The sequence below is a fragment of the Nipponia nippon genome, unplaced genomic scaffold (genome assembly GCF_047370975.1).
Source record: "Nipponia nippon isolate SJK-2023a ecotype South Korea unplaced genomic scaffold, ASM4737097v1 scaffold_1, whole genome shotgun sequence".
Taxonomy (NCBI): domain Eukaryota; kingdom Metazoa; phylum Chordata; class Aves; order Pelecaniformes; family Threskiornithidae; genus Nipponia; species Nipponia nippon.
In genome coordinates this window covers 124,639,464-124,662,020 of record NW_028262290.1, presented here as the reverse complement: position 1 = coordinate 124,662,020, position 22,557 = coordinate 124,639,464, and the positions used below count along the sequence as shown (strand labels likewise).

The 22,557-nt window shown below is 42.1% G+C and overlaps 1 protein-coding gene across 7 annotated transcripts in view; it reads left to right on the top strand.

Annotated features, from left to right (window-relative positions):
• Positions 1–22,557, top strand: part of RARB (retinoic acid receptor beta) — a 336,849-nt gene that overhangs the window by 278,895 nt on the left and 35,397 nt on the right. For all 7 annotated transcript variants that reach the window (XM_087771085.1, XM_087771093.1, XM_009466441.2 and 4 more), the window contains one exon: positions 10,236–10,377. In XM_087771085.1, coding sequence (XP_087627211.1) covers positions 10,236–10,377 — 142 coding nt within the window. The remainder of the gene's footprint in view (positions 1–10,235; positions 10,378–22,557) is intronic.

The following is a 22,557-nucleotide window of genomic DNA, read 5'->3' as shown; positions in this document are numbered from 1 at the left end:
AAAGGGAGCGTTAGGTGAACAGGAGAGATACAGCACAGCACCCAGGAGCCAAATGGCTGAGCTAACTAAAAGACCTTTTATCTTACCCCAAGTCCATGTGATTTTCGTAAACTGAAAGAATGATCGTCTTGTGATTATACGAGCTCTGTGCTTGAATCTGGCCATTGATTAAAGTCTGGCAGGGGAGGGAGAAAACAGGAAAACATCTTGCTAAGATTTTCCTGTGTTAGATTAATCAGCCCCAGTTCATTCACTCTTCTCTGAAAGGTCATGTTTTCTCATCGTCAAAGTTGCCCAGTCCCAGACTCTCCCTTGCTTCCCTATGGCTCGGCTGCAGGCACAGTGGTGCCCAACACTGGGCAAGGTGGAGGCAGTGCTGTAGTTGTCCTGTAAGCTACACTGCTTTTTCAGCATCTCAGCATGATTTGTGTCAGGGTTTCCAACAAGATACATATCTCTGATTAGTGTTACCTTAAGAGTCCTTACTTCTTGGAGGAACTAGTCAGTTGATTCCTCTGGCTCTGTTTGTGCAGTTGCTAATCCCCTGCACTGGGACAGGCCGCATTTCATTCACCTTCCTCAGCCTGTTTTTCCACGTTGTCAAGACCGTTTTGACCACGTGTACTCTGACTGTGTATGGGAACCGGGCAGAGGGGTATGGCCACCATCTCACTCTTAAAAATGGTGGTTTTGCCAAGCTGGTCCAGCTCCAACTCATCCTTCTGCTGTCGCCTTCAGTAATGAGTTTCAGCTGCAGTGTGGAAAGGTAATTTTCCTTGACTACTGCCAATATTAGAGCGCCAGACTTGCATATTTCTGGGTGTTTACTTGAAGTCTGTTTTCTAGTCTCCAGGCATCTGAGTTTCACTGAACTCTACATTTTACAAGGTTTTAGCGGGTAGTTCTGTATTACCAGAGTTTCTTTGTCGCTGAATGCGTGGGAATGAAAGCGTAGCATAAAGTAGTAAGTACAAGGTATTACTTGCCAGATTTCAAGAGATTTGATACAACATATTTGTTTAGAGATCTATTGTCAAAATTAAGAGCAAAAAAAACAATTGTGGAAAGATAATGAACGGGTGTTGATGAGCTATTCAGATGGTTGCCTGAAAAACATACCAGGAAGTATAATGCTCAAGACATCTGTTTTATTTTGGCACGTTTATGTCCATGTCATTTATTCTGAATATTTTTGGTTTGCTTTCTGCATTGTTTCCGTACGTCACTTCATCCCTCCTCAGAAACTTCTTCTCTGCCGCGGATCAGGCGCATTTTAAAACTCCTCTCAGGTTGGACAAAGAGAATAGAAACATTCTGTGTCTTGAAAAAAAGCAGGAGCTGTACCGCGGCACAGCCAGAGCAAGCTCTTCGCTGGCCATCCTGGCAGGTGGGTGCTGGGCCAGCACCCACAGGCACCTGCCTGGCCAGCCCGGCTCAGACTGGGGTGCTGCATTGGCTCCAGGTGGGTTGGGGAGAGAGCAGGGAACAGCTGGCTGTGCATGCAAACTGTGTGAATTGCTCTGCTAGAGCAAGGGGAATTGCACTTCAGCCAGCTTGCAGGCATATATAAATATTTGTGGCATAGTTTGCATTATTATTTCAGATGAGCTGTAAACATTCGGTTGCTGATAGTGGGTTAGAAACTAGCGCCTCTATAAATTTCAGATGGTGCAGAAGTTGCAGGGATTTTTTTATTGGCTGACAATTAATGAAAATCCCCGTGCCTCTTCTAATAAATAACTGTGGTGCCAAATATGTGTGGGAACTCTGCAAGCCTTTGTGGTAAAGGCTGGGAGGGCAGGAGGAGGAGGATGCAAAGCCTGCCCATGCGGGGAATTTCCTTGGAGCATGCACATACCTTCTTTCTCCCATGTAGGTTTGTGTTTGAGCTTGCCCTTTTCTCTTCGCATGTTTCCATCTCTGCCAGCAGCTAAATGGAGAGGCCAATTTGACAGACTCCTACAAATAATTGCAGCATAGTGATTGCATAGCTAACACAAGTCTTTTCCTTGTCCTGCCTGCTGCAGGAATCTGCATGTCACTGCATGGGTATAGCTTGGCAGAGATTTTTTGTTTGTTTTTACTAGGAGGTCTACTACTTTGTTAGAGTAGCTGTTGCATAGTATCTTTTCCTTTGTACCTCCGTGTAAAAAGAATCCCATGTATGTCTAGCAAAATTGTGACATTGTCCTTGGAAGATGGTCCCCCTGCTCCAACCAGCCGAAAACCCAATGGATAAAAACAGAGACCCAAATTAAGAGTGTAAACCAAAATCAGTCATACACTCGGGGGATAACAATTCGGAAAGCCTTTCCTGATACTGTGCTTCCATGCAAGAGAGCAGCTACACAAATGGTTTGGAAAAGTGTCATTCTTTACGAAGAAATACTGCGCTTAATTAATTCTTGCTCCTGGGAGGTCAACCTGGGGCACTCATTATTGTCTTAATTGGTGGTATAAATCCTGAGGCACTGGAGGGGAAGAGAGGGAAAAAATGATGAGCAGTTAACAACATATAGCCCTTTGGATAAGTGCTAGCCAGTTGTACGACCATCCTAGTGACACTTTATGGTTTTATTGGGTTATAGGTCTGGTCCTCCACAAATTAGGTTAAAGGGAATTGATTTGCATAAAGAAAAATATAAGAAAATAGCAAAATGCAATAATTCATTCCTGAGTTCTCCATTAAACTGCGTGAAATAACTCAGTGCACAGCAACTCAGAAAAGCGTTTCTTTGATCTCCTGTTATTCGTATTAAATTATATTCATTACTCTTCCCATCTGGAGTTTCCTAGCAGGCCAAAAATCATCCTACAGACATTACTGAAAGGAAGTTAACTGTAACTTTTTAATTGTATACATTTCATCTCCGTTTTTTTTTTTTTTTTTTAATTTGAAGAAAACAGATGGAAGTGCACACCAGTGCCTTCCTCTCTGTTTAAATTACTGTAGTGGAGAAGCAGAAAATCTCAGCCATTCTTTCCCCTCACATATTGTTTTAAGGTGATGACTGTTCTGTCTGGAGACTTTGACATGTTTGCTAAAAAGGTCAGGAGTTCACTGAAAATCGAAATTGTGGAGAAAGCCAAGCGTAGTCTTAGGGATGCTGTGGTACCCTTGCTGGGGAAATCCAGTTGCTGCAGATTTGCAGCTGAATGAACATAACTCCCCCTTTTTGTCAGTAGCTGCCTCTCTGCCAGCTGGCCAGAAGAGGTGTTTTAAACTCCCTGGGGAAAAAAAAAAAATAATCAACGTTTTGACAGTTTGGGGCATGTTTTTAAGGTTAGGCCAAGGTTTGTGAAATCAGAAGATGTGTTGGCATGGGGCACCATGAAAAATGGGGTTCGTTTCCAGCCCCACCAGCGGCTAACAGCTAATTGGCATTAGTAGCCCCATGAATAATTTCCTTCAAGGTCTGTCATCGAAATTGGGGTTTTTTTTCTTGCCCTCTGAGGCCCACAAGACTTTTTTCACCTTAGAAACTATTATGATTAATCAAGTGTGGCCTGCCCTGTCTTTCCAGGAGAACTTCTTGCAGTTGCGGATGAGCGTCCCCATTCTGGTAGCTTAGGGAGGGGTGACACCTTCCTCATCTGCCTGTCCCTGTCCTCTGGGCCTTTTTCTCTTTTTAAGAAATGAGAAAACCCTGAAACCCTCAAGCTTTTCCATTTGTGTAAAAATAATGAAAGGAGAATAGGCCTTTTTTTCCCCTTAGTGCATTGCTCTTAGGTCCGCAGGTCTGTATTCCTGTATGAGAGATGTGGGATAACACCTGCTTATTTTTATGAAGTGTTTTGAGTTCTGTCTATTTAAAAAAAAAAAAACAAAAAAACCCAAAAAAACCACACACCACAAAAAACCCAACACCCTGGTTTCAATAGCAAATTTGGTTTTCTTTGGCCATGGAAGGTTACGGCTACTCTTCATCTGCAGAATAAATGGGTTAGACGAGATGAAATGTGGATGGCGAGCAGAGAGTTTCTGCTGGAAATAACAGCAACGACGGACAAACCCAGAGCACTTCCCAGGGTGGGCTGGTGCCCAGCCCCTCTGCTGCCGGGTGCCTGGCATCTCTAGGTGCTCGCTACAAACTATTGACATTTAACAACATTTATTCATTTGTTTTTGCAAAGATCTGCCTGTCCTGCCCTGACATACATCACCAGCACAATTTCCCTGCTTCCGGCAGCGAGCCTTCCTCTACTTATTGTTGTAGCTGCTTCCATTTTGTGCTGGCGGTGGTTTCCAGCCACAATGTCAGACAATTAATTTGTTTATTCTACAAGCCGTGACTTCCAAAGCATGATAGTGCAGACATCCCGGAAAAGTGCTGTGCAACTGGGAATACGCTCATTTTAGCTTCCTTTTAGATAGCTGCTTTGGCAGCGTTCATTACTTGTGGGGTCTTGTGTTGTGGCTGCAGCCATTTTACAGTGTGTTTTGTACTATACAGAGTCCCTTAACAGCATATGCTGGGGTTTTTAGGTCTTTTATAAGCCTTTCTATGCATCTCCAGTTGTGGGATTGCATGTTATCAAGGCCTTTCAGAGCAAATATGCCTGGTTCACAAATAAAACTTGTGTCTCTATCCCCTAACCTGACCGCTGATCCTACCAAGACTTTGCGAGGAAGGGTTTTTTTGTTGCTTGACTGCTGCCACCTGTAATAAAAATACTGCAAACCACATTCAGTTCATGAACGTACCTGGGCAATTCCCTGGGCACAGAGCAAAGTAGTTTTGTGCAGAGAGACCTTAAATGTCTCTGTTGATGCTCAGAGGGAGCAGGAACGGGGTCCTTACATTGCCTACATACATTTTACAGGGTTAGCAAGGATAATGGGTAACTTGAATGACTAAAAAAAAATAGATTGAAGAGAGGCTATGCGTCACAGAGTTGTTCCGTAAAAAAGGTACGTTTTTGTACAGCCCCTATTTCAGAATAAAGCTAAGGGCAGAGGTTTCAGGTATGTTGTGGGCTGGGTTTTCTTTTTGGTTGTTACTGGGTTTTATCTTCCCCTTTGGAGTTCAGTCAGAGTTTACCATAGAAAAGTCCGTCCTACTCCTTTGTTTCTTTTTTGATAAAGTAGCAATGCACTTCACTCAGAAGCTTATTTTGCAAATTTATCAAAGAATGGCCTCTCGGTCTGCAGGAGTCATAGCTGCCTGCCTGTATTTGGGGATAATCAAAGCTGAACCAGATGAACTGAGCAGGCTGTTTCAAACAGATTGAGCTCGCAATAGCCCTTCTCTGCTGATTACCCTGTCCCTGGCTTGCAGTGCAAGTCTTCAACTTGTAAGCCCACTATATCTGCAAATAAGATTTGGCATGCCCTATGCTGGCAAAATATTTTTAAGACCTTTTTGAGATCAAATGATCGATCTCTTTGTGCGATGTGCATAACTTGAGCTCTAAATCATCCGACTTGCCAAAATCAACTGGACAGCAAAGGAGAGGGAGGTGTATAGATTTCCTATCAGATACGTAAGGGTAGCAGTTCACGCTAACAATTCCGTAAGACTTCATAAGCTTAAACACTTATCATTATCTTGAAGGCTCATCCTTAATGATTTCCTTTGTATTCAGATAACCAGTAACATAATGGTGTTCAAAATATTACTGAAATAGTTAATATTCTCTGTAGGCACCGCTGCTTTGGACGGAGCTCTCTAATTTTGACACATTATCAGGCGAATGCTACAAAAGTGAGTGGGATGAGGTGGGGTTTTTTGGCATTTGTGTTGAAGTTAGATTGACTAAGTAGATTATTTAGTTCTAAGCAATAGACCTAGTAAACTGGGTTTATTTGCTGCTTAATACATATGGTTTCACATACCACTCTCTACTTTCAGTGCAGCAGATAAGGTATCAACACAATTAAAAGTGAAAAATAATCTGTCCGCTCTGCCAGTGGTGGATGCTCAGAGAACACACGCTGATACAATAGATTTCTGAATAATTTATACTCAGCATTTTTTCCTTGCACTCGGTAAATGAGGACGCCTAATGTGGCATGGTCAGAGTGATACTCTATCTGTCATCCATTAAGATAACAAGATTGGTGGGCCTGGGAGGAGCGTGGCGTAGTGCGCAGAAAAGATGAGATTAAAAATTGAAATGCTTGTCCGAAATGCTTTGTGTAAAGGATGCCAGTAAAAGCAGCTCAGAAGGATGGAATTAATTTATAAGTGTGATTTCTGCAAAGCTTTGTTTGTCTTCGCTAAAATAAAAACACAAGATCCGTGTTCCTTTCAAAAGTTGTGGATAAAAGAAATATTAGAGCAAATCACTGTTCCTGATAGGTCTTCAGTAGCTTCCTCTACTTTAAATTCAAGTACTTTGTAGGTGCTCGAAAACAATTATGTATGACAGTAATGCTTTATATCTCACGGAATTTTTTTTTATATTCATAAGGCATTTTAAATTACAAAGAAAGAATCATTTGTGCTTGTTTTTGGCACAGGAGTGTCTCATCTCCTGTCACAGGGTGTTAAGTCGGACAGGATGCTAAAATATTTGCATAAAAAATTGCTCATGTAAATATTCAGCCAAACAGATTCCTTTTGAGGTGAATGTATTACAGTAAGTAGTAGCTTGTTTTCCAAGAGCCAGTAGGCGCTCGAAGTTGATTAATTTATAAGCAGCGGTGGTTTGCCATCTCTGAAGTTTCTGACAACTTCTGAAGGTTAGGTTGCATTTGGATTTTCTTGGTTTTTGAAAAAACTGTTGGGGTTGTGAGATCAGATGGAAGTCATTTGACAAAAAGCAATTGGAGGAAAACTTGGGCCTGCTTCTAACTTTTCTATTTTTAGTGAACAGTGTGTTATGCTATCTGAACCCAGCCCTGAAATGGTTTAAATGCGCTTTTCTGTTTAACTGGGCAGCAAGCGCCCGCTCTGCCCATCCCTGCGTCCTGCGGGGTTTTCTCTTGCTGCAGAGCTGCTGGTAACCAAAGCAGGTGAGGTGCAAACCCCGGCAAGAGGGATAGAGAGGAAGCTGCCTGGGTTTTCAGCCCAGTGTCAGATTCAGGAGATGTTTCTGGGCATGACCCTGTGTGCAGTGCCACCCAAAACTTGCGGCTGGACAGTGCCAGGCTTGTGGAGGCGGTTGGGGAAACCGAGCCCTAGCGCCCAGCAAGTGCTCCTCGCCCGGTGGTGCTTGAACTTCCGTCACTCTCCCTATCATGGCTTCGGCTTGGGGTTTATATGCAAAGAAATTAAATAATATTTATAATCTGGGCATTTTTCTTAGTGCCTGTCCAGAGGACATTTTAAAGATCGAATCTTTTCAGTGACATTGCTGAGGTTTTTGCTTGCCAGAAGTCTTAGTAGAAATAGTATCCCAGTGTTGTCTTGGGGAAGAGTACTTGGGGAGTGGCCCCTAACATGCTGTTGAGAAACAGGTCCTTAGTTATGAGCAGGACCACATTATACCTTTTTTCAGCTGAATATTTCGCGGAAAGAAGTTCATTTTTCTTTGTTTTGTGAGTAACTCTAGGAAGAAAATCAAATACAGGTGCTAAAGTAATTTGTAAAACAACAGTCTAAGCTTCCACAATTAATATCCTCGTCTACATCTTCCACTCTGTGTAGTAGGACATTGCCTGAGGAGGTTAGGCTGTCTTCATTTCGACCTAGAGATCTGCTTTTTCTGAGTTTGTTCTTCTTAAGCCTTTTATATTAGTAATCAGTTCATGAATGCTTTATACTTGCTGTATGCAGAAGTTGGATCACCTGTTTCTGTTGGGCAGTGTGATCAGCTTCATGTGGTAAGGAGTGAGACAGCCTCCTCTGCTTTCCCTCCTAATGGGCTGTAATTAAACCCTAGGTTAAAAGGATGCAGAAGTTGTGTCTAAATATCAGAACTGATCAATCACTGGGTGCCATTAGCGAGTGATTATATTTTGGTGAAGTACAGGTATATTTGGAGGAGGCTGTTTCCTCTTTTCTCTGTATTGGGTGACACTTTTGAAGCTCGTATTTCATTTCAAGTAGTGCCTGTGTCAGTACACCAGAAGTCTCGAGCATGGATGCACGGCAGCCTTTGCCCCAAAACATGTGCAGGCAAAGAGGAGGCTTTGGGGCCCGTTTTGGTTTGGTTTTTTTTTTTTTAATTACTCTAGTTGTTCAGTGTGGTGAGACAGTTGCTGCACAAGAGGGTCACTTTTGTTCGTTTGGGTCATTTTGTTGCCTGCCCCGTCAGGCTGGCGGTAGGAGAGTTACTCCATCGGCAACTGAGTGCTGATTTACGTGCAGCACTGGATTAAGCCAGGGTGGCTGCAGGGGAAGAAGCTACCAGTCTTGGCTTCCCCTATCTCTTTCCAACTGTATAGAGACCCTTGAACCAGCACAGCTCACACTTTCTGTCTGTTGAACTAAACCAAAATAGATGCCAGAGACTTCTCACAGTTCTAGTTCGCATCCTCAGCAATTACCGCAGAGCCAGGCGTCACAATTAGGGGAATATCAAAGCAAGAAAGCAGTAAGTGAACATTACCATAAATTTTCTTCTCAGCAAGTAAACAGATGTACACACGCTTGCCATACTTTCCATTGCAAAGATTCAAGCATTGTTAATGATCAAAAGTGTGGAATATAAAAAAGCAGTGTTATTGATAACTTAAAAGGTTTTAATTGCCTAAACAAATAGCTTTAAATTCTTCTTCTGTGTCCAGTTGCCTAAGGAAGAGAAAGAAGTGAAGAGTTTATATTTACCTCTTTTAAGGTCGCATTAAGTATCTTCTAAATCAGAGGAGCTAACCTCACATGAGGCTTGCCTGTGCAAAAGCTGCGGAAAAACTATTGCCAGGGGTTACGTGATTAAGGATGCATTTTTCAGTTGTGAGTGAATTTGAGGTATTTTCATAACATTAGCATCTATAGCATGTTGGGTGTGCAAGGAATTTATGACCAGCCCTTACTGACTGTGCCTGCCCTACCACTCCCTGATCATATGGCCAGAAACTCTCCCAGTTAACTCTGAACGATAGAGTTTTTGGCTTTTGAACTACTCGCATATCTCGGTGAGTGCTTCTAGGAGAGCCAATTTTATAACTTACCATGATTGCATCTTTAGACAAATGCATTGTGGGCAGAGAGCTATCGTCTGCAGCATCAAGTTTACTGCTTCCCTGTAGGGTATAAACATGTGGCTGGTTGAAGAGTTTTAACCTCTCAAGCCCTCCAACAAATATTACATTGCTAACTATTCTTCCATAATGCTGTGATGTTGACTGAAATTTGACCCTAGTGCTTGCTGAATCAATTTTCAAAATCTGAGTGAGAACGTTAAATAGTGCTGTCAAATTTCCAAATGTCTGTTGCAGAAATACTTTCACTGAATATCTGTGGGTTGAACTCTAAAATGTTTAAAGTAATCCTCTTTTTTTTCCTTCATTATTATATGATATTATCTAAAGCTTGTTTTTTAGTGCAGATAAAGAAATCAACTTGTTTTTTGCTTTTTTTCCATGCCAGCTAACCTTGCCGTTTATGGCTGTTTTTCTCTCTTTTACTTGCCGAAGGAGGAATCCAGTCAAATGGTGTTCCTTAAGTACAAACCAGACCTCTAGTGCTCTTTAATTTCTGTTCAAGATCATTGTAATTACTTGATTATTTTCACAGCTGTATCTGAATAAGAAAAAAATGCTGTAATTGGCAACTCTTACAAGTTCACAACTCAATAACCTGATGCTGGAACTCTTCCACCTGCAGAAGCCTCATTAATTGCTGTAGGAGTTCCAGCAGCTAAGAGACCTGGGTTTCAAATTATTTCACTTTTTACGTGCAGCCTCAGAACTAGAGAATCTCTGCAGTAACAAAAATAGATGGGACCTTTAGGTTGAGCGAGGCTGTTGGTTGTTGGATGAGTGTTTGACTTCCAAGCAGATCTGTTAGGAAGGCTGTTGTTTACCCAACTCATTACTACATCCAAAAGCCCAAACCATTTTTATTTGAGCTTTTTTGTAAAGTCTCGAACTTAATTTCCTGAATGCTGTTATTAGTTCTAGTTTTGTTTATTTTGGCCTTAGGTTACGTTATTTAATTAGTTTTTATTTAAGAGATGAGTCTTATGTTGCAAGAAACAATACTAAATTATAATAAGACTGAGTCTTTAAAGATGCCGTACTCCAGCTGTAACTTTGAATTTGTTATTTTAAAGCAATGTTAGTGCCCATCTCTAAGGGTTATGGGAAACACAGAAGTTTATTTGATTTCTTTTTTTCTTGATTTCAGGGCTTTTTCCGCAGGAGTATCCAGAAGAACATGGTTTACACGTGTCACAGAGATAAAAACTGTGTTATCAATAAAGTTACCAGAAATCGCTGCCAGTACTGCAGACTACAGAAGTGCTTTGAAGTGGGAATGTCCAAAGAATGTAAGTTGTCTTCAGACGCAATTTGTTTGTCATATCCTATGTATATGTGGCAGTCCCAAGTGAGAAAAATATTATGCAAATAGCGATTGAAACCAGTATCTGTATTCATATGCAGAGAAAGGAGTATGAATTTTGTACGCAACTTCAGACCTGTACTTTACAAACTTCTGAGTCCTTAACTTTGCAGCCTAAATGCCATGAGTTAAGAACTTTTAGTGCAACAAACTGCCTATGCGGTGTGGCCACCCTGTGTGGGTGTGAGAAATCCCAAGTGGGTAATTTCACCAGGTTTTCTAAAAGAACAAACCCACAGCTACTTGCTTTAAGATTGGATTATCTCCCATCTGCTCCAGAAATGGCTTCTTGGGGCGGGGGCGTAAGAGGAACAGTGCTGGCTTCTTAAACTCGGTTTCAGTCCTCCTCCTGCCCTGCAGACCAGCTCGTGGCTTTGCTGGGCTTGGTGTCAACCCAGGATATCATTTCACAAGTGCTTCCCACTGGCTCTCATGCAGCAGACACCTTCTCATGCAGCCTTGCACCTTCTCCCAGGGCAGGTGCTTGTGCCAGAGGTCCTTCTTTTGGTGGTAGCGCCAGTTTGTGCCATTTTACAAAGCTGACAGTACAATGGCCTTGAGTCTTCTGTTCTTACTGCTTGGAGCCTCTCTGAAAGGTGAAACAAGCTGGCAAATCCTCTTCTAAACCTGCAAAGCCAGTAAATCTGACTATGTACAAATGCTGCCAAGTGCACAGAAAACCCGAAGGATTTTCTTCTCCCTTTTCTAGAAATCTCTGGTTTGCCCTTTAAATTAACATTTTAAAATATTTAGGTAGAAATCTGTGATTTTTCTCTTTTTCCAGTTTGTTGATATCCCTGTTAAGCAAGAAAATTTAGCTAAAAAAGCCATTCTCACATCCCTATGGGCTAATGCTTCTGAAACGTTCTCATTTTTGATTGGAGTGATTGCAGTAACAAAAAAGTCTTTGGTGCAATGATTTGTTTGATTGTTGCGGGTTTTTACCTCTGTCAGGGATATTCCTGATTTCAGTAGGTCAATTCCAATAACAAACACCCCAGTGTGTGCATAAGAGGGGGGAAAAAATTGCCCAACACTGCTTCTTTACTTTAATTCACCCATAGGAGTTCCTTAGAAAGACTTTAAGACCAGAGAAAAAAAATTAACATTGATGAGACATTTATGACTGAACTTTGATTTAAATCAGTTCTCATCCTCTGCCTTTCTTCTTCCTGAATTGCATGGGACTTCCCAGTAGTTCCCGTCTCCGTACTTGAGCGGGAGCCGAAGAGGTCCCAAAGTCACACTGGTCCCTCTTGACTGCATCCCTTTTTAACTCCCACCCTCTCCTTCCTCTCCTCTCAAAGGAAAAGTGTTGAGGAGCAGAGACAATACATCTTTAGGACCACTTTGCAGTGTTTTCAACTCCTTTTCATGGAAATCTGAAATTGTGGTTATTGAAAAGGGCCAACATCAAGTTTCAAGCAACTGGGGGAGCTAGGAGGTCGTAGGATTTCCAGGATTTCACCGTCCTTGTTGGGTTTTCTGGTTTTCTCGTGTGCCTGAAGTGCACTTATCTGTACTTATGTATAGAGTTACTGGAGTGGAGACCGTGATGGCAGTAAAGGAGAAAGTAGGCTAAATACAAAGATGCACAAAGATGTAAGATTGAATGAGGAGGATTTTATTGATAGGTATTTGCATATATATATATATATATATATATATATATGTGCACATGAAGCTTTTTTCCTTGATAAAGAGAGTATGATGCGGTTTGGAAGAGAAGACAAAACACTTTTCTCACCTGAGGGCTTGTTGGTCTTGAATTCTTAAGGATTTTATTGCTGACGTGAAGTAGTAATCTTATTAAATGCTGTAACGTCACATCAGAGTAAGTTTTGGAAATATCAGCAGTATTTCTAACATGTTAACCAAAGTTACTTAGGGTAAAGTATAAAGACTTACTGCCTTTTAGGTGATGGCTTGTTTTCTCCCATAGGGTAGCTGGAGCTTTGCCAGCAAGAATTAAGGTTTTGCTCTGCCTGTTTCCTGGGGTGAACTGAATGAAATTGCCCGGTGGCAGTTGCCTTCATCTCAACCCACTACAGGCACTGCAAGGGGGATAGCAGGTTGGAGAGGGAACAGAGGATACTGGGGAGAAGTGAGGGATGTCCTCTGGCTGCATTTCTGTAGAAGGCATTTGCAAAGGAATAGAGAAATTATTTTAAATGTCATCAGTTTGAATGCAGTGTGTCTTGTCTTCTGGGTTTAAGAACTAAATCTGAAGTGATTCCGTGTTATCCCTTCATAAACAGGAGCTTTTCATCTCTTAGGAGATTTGAAAAACTATTTTCTTATCTGACCTTCTTTCATACATGTCTCCAGGTTTCAACTCCATTTCTTTAGACGTGTATGTAAACAAAGGCACATTTGTCAGTGGGCTTTTTCTTAGCAGATAGAGGTTTTTCTTCTCCCCCAGTACCTTATTCACATTTTGTTTTTCTGTCTTCTTACAGTTCTGTTACCTTGTAACATGAAAGCCATGAACAAAGGACAGAAAAAAGTATCAGAAAAATGTCATAGGGAAACAAGCCTACAGTGCTCAAACCAGTCCCAAATGGGGAAAGTAATAGTGGTGGGCAGCTGCAAATAGAAACCCCAAGGTCTGTTGCCAGGAGCTAAGGAGCAGTAAATGCAGAATTGCAGTATAGAGAATAATCTGTGCTTAAATGCTACAGTCTTGTGTTTATTTGTTCTGCCTTTAAAGGGCATGCAAAAGTACTTGCATATGCGAGTCCTTTTGAGCTTAATGAGCGTTACACGCAAACACCAGAGATGAGAACTGGCTGCCCAGCCAGTGTGATAAGTAAGGTTTTAAGAATGGAGGTACAGGGTTTTGGAAGAGAAGAGGTACTGAGCAGTTCTTCTATGCTTTTATCTTCTTTTAGAGAATGAAGTGAGATGATGAAGGAATGCACCAAATTAGCATTTCTTTATAGGTTGTTTTGTTAGCGTAGGGGAAAAAACTTATCTTCGACCCCATGTTAGTCCCCAGATCTGATCAAGAGAGGTCAATAACAAGACTGCCTCCAGGGCAGGAGTGGAGCTATTTGCCTTGTGATAATATCTGCAGGACCCACTGAAACTGGATCCCACTAGTGTAGGGACTGTCTTTCATTGTGCAGTCGCTGTTGAAAAAGTTTGTGCTCCAAATAGACAAGACAAAGGGTGTGAGGGGAAACGACTTAGGGATGACTGTCTTATCATCCTACAACAGGGCAAAACACAGCTTGAAATAAAGCCCTGTTTTCTTTCATCAGATCCCCCTCCTTCAGAAACTCCTGAGCTTGTGTCCCTGCAACCTGAGCTGCAGCACTTAGGGTAAGGGCTCCGAGCCAGCCCCTCCACCAGCAGTGCATCGGGTTTTGGGTTTATTGTATGGCTGTCCCATGTCAGTTCATGCCTGGGTACTCAGGAGTGTGTAGGTGCAGCTGAGGCTCTGATCCCCACTCCAAACCATTTCCATCCTTCTTACCCTTCCAGCCTGTTAATTTTTTTTAATTAACATGTAGAGACAAATGGTGATCACACAGGATTCGGGTTTTCTTTACTGCTGCTGAAGTGAGAAGGCTACTAAGGCTGACAGTGGCTCATTATGTGATGGAGAGCCTTAGGAAACTAACCTTTGCCCTTCTATTACGTGATCTCTAAGCTGATGTTGAAGCACCATCCTTGGCCTGACCCCAGGTGTCAACAAGAAGCACACTGTTGCCTGGATGCGCGGACCTCCGTCCTCGGGAGCTGGCAAGGGGTCACACGTACGGCGCTGCCTCCCGCAATTAAGGGAGCACGCGGGAAGCTGGGCAAAACTCTTGAACAATAATGCACTCTTTCAAGCAGGATGCTGGAACATACGCTTTGTAAGGTGAAGCCTGCCCTTAAAGAAAACTTAAACTGGATTTATTGCCGGGAACAAGGGGAAGAAAATGGAGCTTCCTTCTGCCGCAACTGCTCAGCTTAGCCCAGCAGCGCTTCCACTTCTATCCTCTTTTATAAAATTTGCAGGCTGCAAGGACTGTCACTGTGCTTGATGATCTTTGGGGTCCCCCTCAGACACACACCCAGCCCACGTACCGGGGTGTGATGCAGAGAAGCCCTCCATCCTGGCATAAACCTCATCTGCAGTGAGCTCTAATAGAGGAAAATTATGTTTATAAAGGCACAGAGTTATTGTTCCAGATTGCTTCAGTGCACTGAAGCAGTGTTCAGATTTGTAAATCTGCTTACAATTAACCTCTCTGGAGGGAGGGAAGGAGGAAGGGAGGGAATGCAGGGGAATTACCATGAAGTGGAGAGAATCCAGTTTTTGTGCTCCGTATTTGTTTGTTGTTTTGTTTTTTTTTTTAAACTTGCACAGAAATGTCTGTTACTCTTTGTCACAGACTTCAAAGTCTTATAATATTTAAATGTTCACACTTCTTGGAACATATGATTACATTTTGCTACTGAACAATAGAATGAATTGATTTACTTATTTTAATTCTGGTTTAAATTGGCAACCAGGAAACATCAACTTGGAAGAACTGTCATGTTTGTATTTTTTATTTTATATTTCTGTTTCATTTTCTTTCAGACTCCTTAGTGAAGCGCAATTCCATCTCCAGTGAGTGGCTAAGTGGAGGGCTAGCCTGCATACTTGCATTTGAGAAGTTCATGCAGATTCCACTGGTGTAATTTTAAAGTGAATTGATTAGAATGCATGAAATTTTTGTTTAGATGCTTTTACTTGGAACTGAACTGTTTTCTTATTCTTTCTAGCCAGCAGAAAGCACTGGATTTAAGAATTATGTCTGCGTTGCTGCAGGCTAGGTTTTTTTAACTAGATGCCTAACTACCACACAGTGGCTGGGGGCTTGTTCAAAAATTCCAGCATAGTTGCCTCACCTTGCTTTCTCAAGAGGCACAAGCTAAATATCAGAGTGGAAATCACAAAACCCTGAATTCTGTTCTGGGACTAATTCCTCTCTCTAAACACTACAAGCTGATTAGACTAGCCTTCCTATATTGAGAGGTGAAAATGATGAGTCTTTTTACAGGGACTGGGAGAGCTTGTGTTGTAAGTGCTTTGAAGGTGAAAGATGTAAACTGTGAAAATACCAATGAAATTAAGAGTTTGAGTATATAGATAATGGGAAACCGTGCCCAAGCCATACAGATCGCAGTTTTTTCATTTTGTTCATTAAGGTTGGATTGGGGTTTTCTCAATTGCTGATCAGAGAGGAATGCTTGTATTTATTTTTTCAGGCTGAGAAATTGGGAACTTTTAAAAGTTAACGCCAAACGCTCAGTATCACTGATGGGGAGATTCTTTTAAGTTGAGAGCAAAGCCAATGTGAAGGGTCTTCCTGCTGCAAAAACCACAGTGCTCTAGTGTCAGTCTGTCCTCTGCCAGACACAATGCACACTTCGTTATGCCGGGTGGCTGAAAATTATTTATATACAATTAAAATTCTCTTGTAGAGAACTGCATTCTACTTGTTGCACATTGTTTCCCATGGTTAAACAAACATCTCTTGCTTTTCACATCGGTTTGGTGTCTTCAAAGAAGCAGATCTGCTTTTCTTTTCTCCTGTTGGGGTCTGCCTCTTTTGTGTTTTAGCCTTTCCCCCTGATTTTGCATAGCTTTCACTTGCCAGCTTTAATGTTTAAAGGAGCAACTTAGATTGAATGTTATTATTCATAATTTACTCTATGTTCTGTGAAGATGGTTATGTAATAGCAGTAATTGCATCAACTCACCTAATGAGCTTTCCCTCCAGTGCCATGTACAGCAGATTAATAGCCCATGAATTCATTTGCAGCTCGTTGTGTTTCAGAAAAGTATTTCAGGCAGCAATTAATAAACTGCTAAAGAAAATAACATTAAAAATGATTTTTTTTATTATGTTAACTCTCCAGCTGAACAATTTATTGGCACCTTTCATGATGCAGCTAAGTAAATTCTCTCCTAATTCCTCAAGCAGAGCGTGATTAGTGAACCCTGCTCAGCTCAAGACTGTTTGGTAATTAGTCTGATCTTTATATCCTAAAATGTTAGGGAAAAGTATGAATAGCATCCTAAGGTTCTCTTTTTTCATCTGTTCATTGCCTTTCAGGCATTACGCAAATAGCTGTAACTTTCAACCGTAACTAGCTAGTGCTGCAAAATTTTTTTCCCCCCTTGCTTGCGTGGAAAACCCATGATTGTGTAAACTAAGAATTAAGACCCCTGCCAATAAACAACCCCTGGCGCTGTTTCTGTGCTGCTTGTTGTCTGCTCCAGTGTCCCGTACCTCCCAAGTGGTGGGACTGAGCCTGGAGCAGGGACCTGGGGAGGGTCAGAGGGTGCTGCTGCCCTGCAGGAAGATAAACCAGGGGTCGAATGCCACTGGGGAGGGAGATGCCGGGAGAAAGGCACGGAGAGGGATAAGAAAGCAAGGAAAGTCCCGTGTTCGCAGCATGAAGGGGAATGAGGTGATTGAACCCGATGGGAGAAGAGCAGCAGTGAGATGCCACCGCTGCAGCCGCCTCTGTGGGGGAAGCATCTGGGGAAAGAGGGAGACACCATTGCATGTGGCCAATCTTGCCAGGCTGCCCTAGAATTACTCTTTCCATGTTTGGGTTGGTTTGGGTTTTTTTGTTGTTTGTTTTTTTTTTTTTTAATTGAATGTCTTTATGAAGTTTTTCATGTTTTACATCATTTCTTTTTCAAAAGAAACAGTTATCTCCCCCCCGCCCTCCCCATCCAAAAGAAGCACTAGGCCTCGGCTTGTCTTTAAAAGTAGTAAAATATATATATTTTAAAACCTATTCCCTCATTTTGGGCTCTTGAGGACTGAGTAAGCATAAAGGGAATTCCTTCAATAAGCTCATACAGAGATTGATTACATGTCCTCAGCTGGAAGTTACATTAAGACTTATTCACTAAGGTATAGCTACCGTGGTGAACTTTTCATCGCTCTCTGCTGTCTCTATGACAACACGGATCCTGGCAGAAGTTACCAGGGCTCGTGTGCTCTCTGCAGCCTTTGTCTGCATCCATCAATCCTAGTCCTCGGCGACTGTAAATGTGTGCCTTTCTTACGTTTTTGCTTAACAAGGTGTTTTATTAAAGTTGTGACACTTCTAAAGTTACTATGCTAATCATTTGTACTGCAGTACCTAACCATGCTCTGAAAGAGATGTGCTTTAAGAAAGGAAAAAAGTGTCAATTAGGTATTAGTAGACTTTCTGAATGCCTCTTGATCTTGTCCTGTGGAAGAAATTCCGCTGAATGGCACAGGGTCCTTCCACGAGTAACTTTTCTTTCAATACATGTGAAACTCAGAGATAACTAGAGCCAGTGAAAAGTGTAACGTGCACACAGTCTATTTTCTACATACATCTGCAGCGCACTCCGGAGAAGTACGTGTACTGTTCAGTGGCTCTAGCAAAGTCCTCGGACTTGATTGAACCCTTTCTTATTTTAAGGGAGCACATTTCATCAGAGCCCATGGCGTGGCTAATGCCTGTCTGGTGATGCTAGCAGTTCAGGTTTCCGTGTCGGTCCAGCTCTACGCCACCTCCTCCGGAGGTACGGCTCTTCCATGAGGACAATTAGTGGCATTGATGCAGGCAGAACTTCCCATTTTTTCATTTCACACCTTCGGGGGTTTTTTTAAGGATCATCATGTGCCGCCTTCAATCAGTTTCCCAGTAAAGGCGTTTTGGGCAGACGTCTCTTACAAAGCCACTTCTTAACATGGATCTGATTGTTTCTGTGGCCTGTTTCTGTTATTTCTTGTACCCCGCTTTGGTTTTGGGGTGTGCATGGGGGAGTTACAGCATTATTCTGGATCTTGCATATAAAGACACCGGCTCTATGCATTTGTGTTGCCATTCCAGGTAGTCTTTACCTCTTCTTGAGTTTAGTACCCCAACTGCTTTTACGGCAGGCAAAACCCTGGATTATCCTTTCTGCCTTGTGCTGGGCAATGCTGCTGTAAGAGCAGATGGGAAATCTGGAGGTAGCCTGTCCCTGCCCGGTCCATGTACTCTGAAGCGCAGGGCTGAGGCCACGCTTGCTTGGTCATGCAGACATAACTGCTGAGACCCCAGTCCCATGACCTCAAAAGCTTTGTTTCAGAGCTTCCATTCTTCCTTTATGCACTCAGTTCACTGCTTCGTATTCCTCATTCGGATCATTTTCTTGTTCGGGGGCACGGGGCATCTTTGATGCATCTCTTTCTCCTAATTGCCATTGTGCTATGTGGGTTGTGCTTTCTATACTGGCACCTTGTGGTTTCTCTGCTTTTTTTCTCCCTTTGAAAGCTTTTTTTTTTTTTATTTTGGGATGTTGAATCTGAAGGATCGAGAAATGTCGATGAGATAAATATCAGTCTGGGAACGAGCAAATTGCCAGTGTCCTGAGCCTTGAAGCTAAACATGGCTTATTTGGTTGTCAGGCCAACCTGAAAATGTTATCTACAGTAGCCAAGGTTCATGAGAAATGCAGTAAATTGTTCCCAAGAGTTTTGGGAAGTCTGACCTGCAGCAACCCGAATGTGCCTGAAGGACTCGGTATCAGAGGGGATGTGTATTTGGTCCTTCCCCTTAGAAGAAACATATGTGAGAATGCGTACATCCTCCTGATGGTTTATATCTGCAAACTTACTTCTTCGTTTTCCTGGCGGTCGAATTACTGGAGATGCTCTTGCATAGGATAGGTGTCTCTGCAGAAGGCAAAGAAACAAAGCTCATGCTGGCCTCTCTGTGGAGAGCAACTCCTGTGCTGATGGTGTGGAAGATAGAAAGCAGGCGCTCGGAAACCAGTAAGCTCTCAAAGACGGTTTAGGAAGATCTCTACATAAGTAGATGAGGCCATGGATTTCCCTCTGCTGCTGTCAGGCTCTTTACGGCTTGCTTTCATCCGCTCTATGAATTGTTGTAGCAGAGGGAGTTTTCCATTGCCGTGCCTGCGATAATCCAGCTGACATGTTGCAGCTCCTCCTGCTGGGATGCTGGCCCTAGGACTGTGCTCTAAAAATAGCCTTAATTTGTTTTTAGTTTGACTTGGTATCGCATGCTCAATTCAAAATACATCGGAACAGTTAATCTCCAGTTCTTCAGCGCTCACGTGGAAAGTGTACGGGATTTTTTAGAGTTAGATGGCATACAAGCAGTACAAATAACACCCTTTCTATCCTAACTTAAATAACACTCAGCTGCTAATACTATGAAAGGAAAAAGGAAGATCATAAGGCATTGGGATTTTTAAGTTACTTTCGCCCAAAGTGAACAGAAACGGTTTTGTCCCATCTCACTTTCCTCCAGTACTTGTTCGCATGCTTGCATGTTTCTGAAAGCTCTTAAATTTTTAAAGCTAGGTCTTATGAAAAGTCTGTCAATCAGACGACAGCTCTGAAAACTGACTTTAACAAGTTGTAGCTTAAAGCCCTACAGGCGGTGCCTGCGGCTGCTAGGCATTTAATCAGCTGTGGGATCATTTCTTAGTGCCGTGCATCCAGAACCAGTTGCTTATTGTCAATATAAACAGATTTGGTAAGTAAATGTGAGGAAATAATCTGACTTTTGGAGACATTTACCTGAATTTCAGAGTTAAAGCTAAGTGGAATTCTTCCTTTCCCCTGGCAAAAAGTGCAACAGAAAGCAAACATGCTTTTAGTTGGATTACAGGCATGGTTAGTCATCTGACAGACAGTTTTAATGGAGTCAGAAAGACATGCTGGGGAAACATGCTGACCTACTTTTCTTTCTTTCTTTTTTTAAACTTTTAAGCAAGTGAAATGTTCATTCTAAAACTCCCCACAAAGTTAGATTTTGCTGAAGGAGCTCATTTTGTAATTAATTTATTTGCGCTTCTGCTCGTGGTATGATAGATGGTTTTGGTAACTGAATTTCATCAGGTTGGTTTTGCTTCTGTTAGGAAACTGGGTTACATCTGAGAAATCCATGTTCTTCCCCCTTTCCAGGACAAAGCAATCAGCTTCAAGTTAATGAATGATTTAAGTCCAATCCTCTGAGGGAGGCCTTTACAAACCATTTAAAATGACAGACTAACAAAGTGTATTACATTTGTACCATTTTCAACACATTATATTTTTAAACATTTTTCGTCTTTAAACTTCTGGGAAGAAGGATTACTGGCAGACAGCGTCGCGCATTTTGCATTTGGGATTGTTTTTTCCCATGTTAAGTAGGTCGATACTCCACCGTCAGTGTTTTCTTGGAGGCAGAACTCAGTGTATTTAAACCTGGGAAACTCTTACCATAAAACTTGAGAGCCTGAAAAGAAAACATGAAATTAAATAGGAAAACATAGCAGTGAGGGTGGATTAAAACATCACAAACAGAAATACTAACTGGAATGACACTGGAAGATAAGGGAAAGCTTTTTAAAAACGCTGCAGGCATCACTGCACTCTCTCCTTCAGCAGCGGGCACACGTGCAATTCATCACATGGCTCGGGGGTGCCAGGTTCCTGCCTCTCTGGCACAGAGATGTGCTTTATTCCCTTGGCAGCAACAGATAGTTTCAGTGAAGACATCACCGTGCGGTTGAAGGAGCAGGAGAGGTCATCAGTCCTTGACTCACCGGTCGATCCAGAGCCACTGTTTTCACCTGCTCTGTCTCCTCCTGTTTCCATCATTAGGAGGTCTCCTGCTGTCAGTCAGCCCTAGTGCAATGGGTGCTGCTGCAAATCCTTTGCTTCTTCCCATCTCTCCTGAAAAAAAAGTTCTGCTTTCCTCGTTTTTATTTTAACTCCCTACTATCTGATTACAGTTTGCATTGTGGAAATAGTAATGCAGTGTAAGAGAGGTAGAAAGAACGGAAATTGCCAGGAATTGCAGGAGTTTATGGGGAGTTGTATTACATTTCAAAGAATCCACACGTTACGTGTGCTCTTACAAAGCATCGTACTTTTACTTGCTTTCATATGTTGTGTACTTTTAGAGGATGTTCCGGTGGTAAAGATTGAATTTTATTTTTTATTGTTTTAAAAAATTAAGTATAAGATGTTTATTTTGGCTAATGCATGGGAGTTTTTTCTATATCTCAAGAAGACTGAAATTGGCATTGCATGGGTTTTAGCCATTTTGTAACCTAGAGGCATCAGTAGAGGAGGCATCAGCCCAGGAAGACAAATCAGCAGTAAATGAACGTCCTTATGTGCTGAGCTGCTGCACTTTGCGTGTTCAGCATCCCTGACTGCACCGTAGCTGTGAGAGCTGCTCCTTATGTACAAGGACTGTCTTCCCCCTGCTTTTCTTGCCATAGCACTTCTTCTAGGTGACCCATGACACAGTTTGTTTTGATTCGGGTGGAGTGATAACGGGGAAGAGCCACTCAAAAGTGTCACTTCTGAAATTTCATCAAGGTGGGTTTTTTCTGATAGGGAAGAATCACTGATACTGGAAGATGGAGCATTAGATTTAGTGAAGCTTGAGTTGGTCTCTGACAATATTGGTCTGCCTCTGTTGGGCAGGGAGCAAGCCAGGGCTCTTGTGTTTCAAATTAGATATCTCATGAAGATGGGTGTGGAATTCCAGAGCTCAGTGTGTGTTTGGTCTCATAGTCCACATTGTACAGTGCCACACCATCTGGTTGTCCCATTGAGGAGCTCACGGATCAAACCCATACAGTCCAGATCCCTGTAACAAGTGACATGGAGAACTGTTAGTTCATAAGAGCCTTTTGACAGCATTTTTCTACAAGAAGGATGCTTGATTTGCCCCTTTCTCTAATTTGGAAGAGAACCTCGATGCCTACTTCTTCTTTTTTCTCTTTGGATGCCTCTTCAGGTGAACACTGCTACTAAACCAAAACATCCAGAAAATAATTTTAAATTGAAAACGAGTGCAAATAATAAAAAAAGGGAACAAATAAAAGCAAGAGGATAGTTGTTATTAAGAAAAAGAAACCCCATTATGTTCAACCGTCTCCCATAACAAAGTGAAAGGTACACAGGGAAAGAAGAGAATAAGCAGAAATATTTTATTCCTTTAATTCTGCAGAAGGCTTAAATCCTGCTTGTCCTAAAGAGAGAGTGAAAGCCTTTTCTTGGCAACTTTTCCTGTTGTTTTCTAAGTCAGTTTCAGCTATTTCACATGTTTATTAGGAACA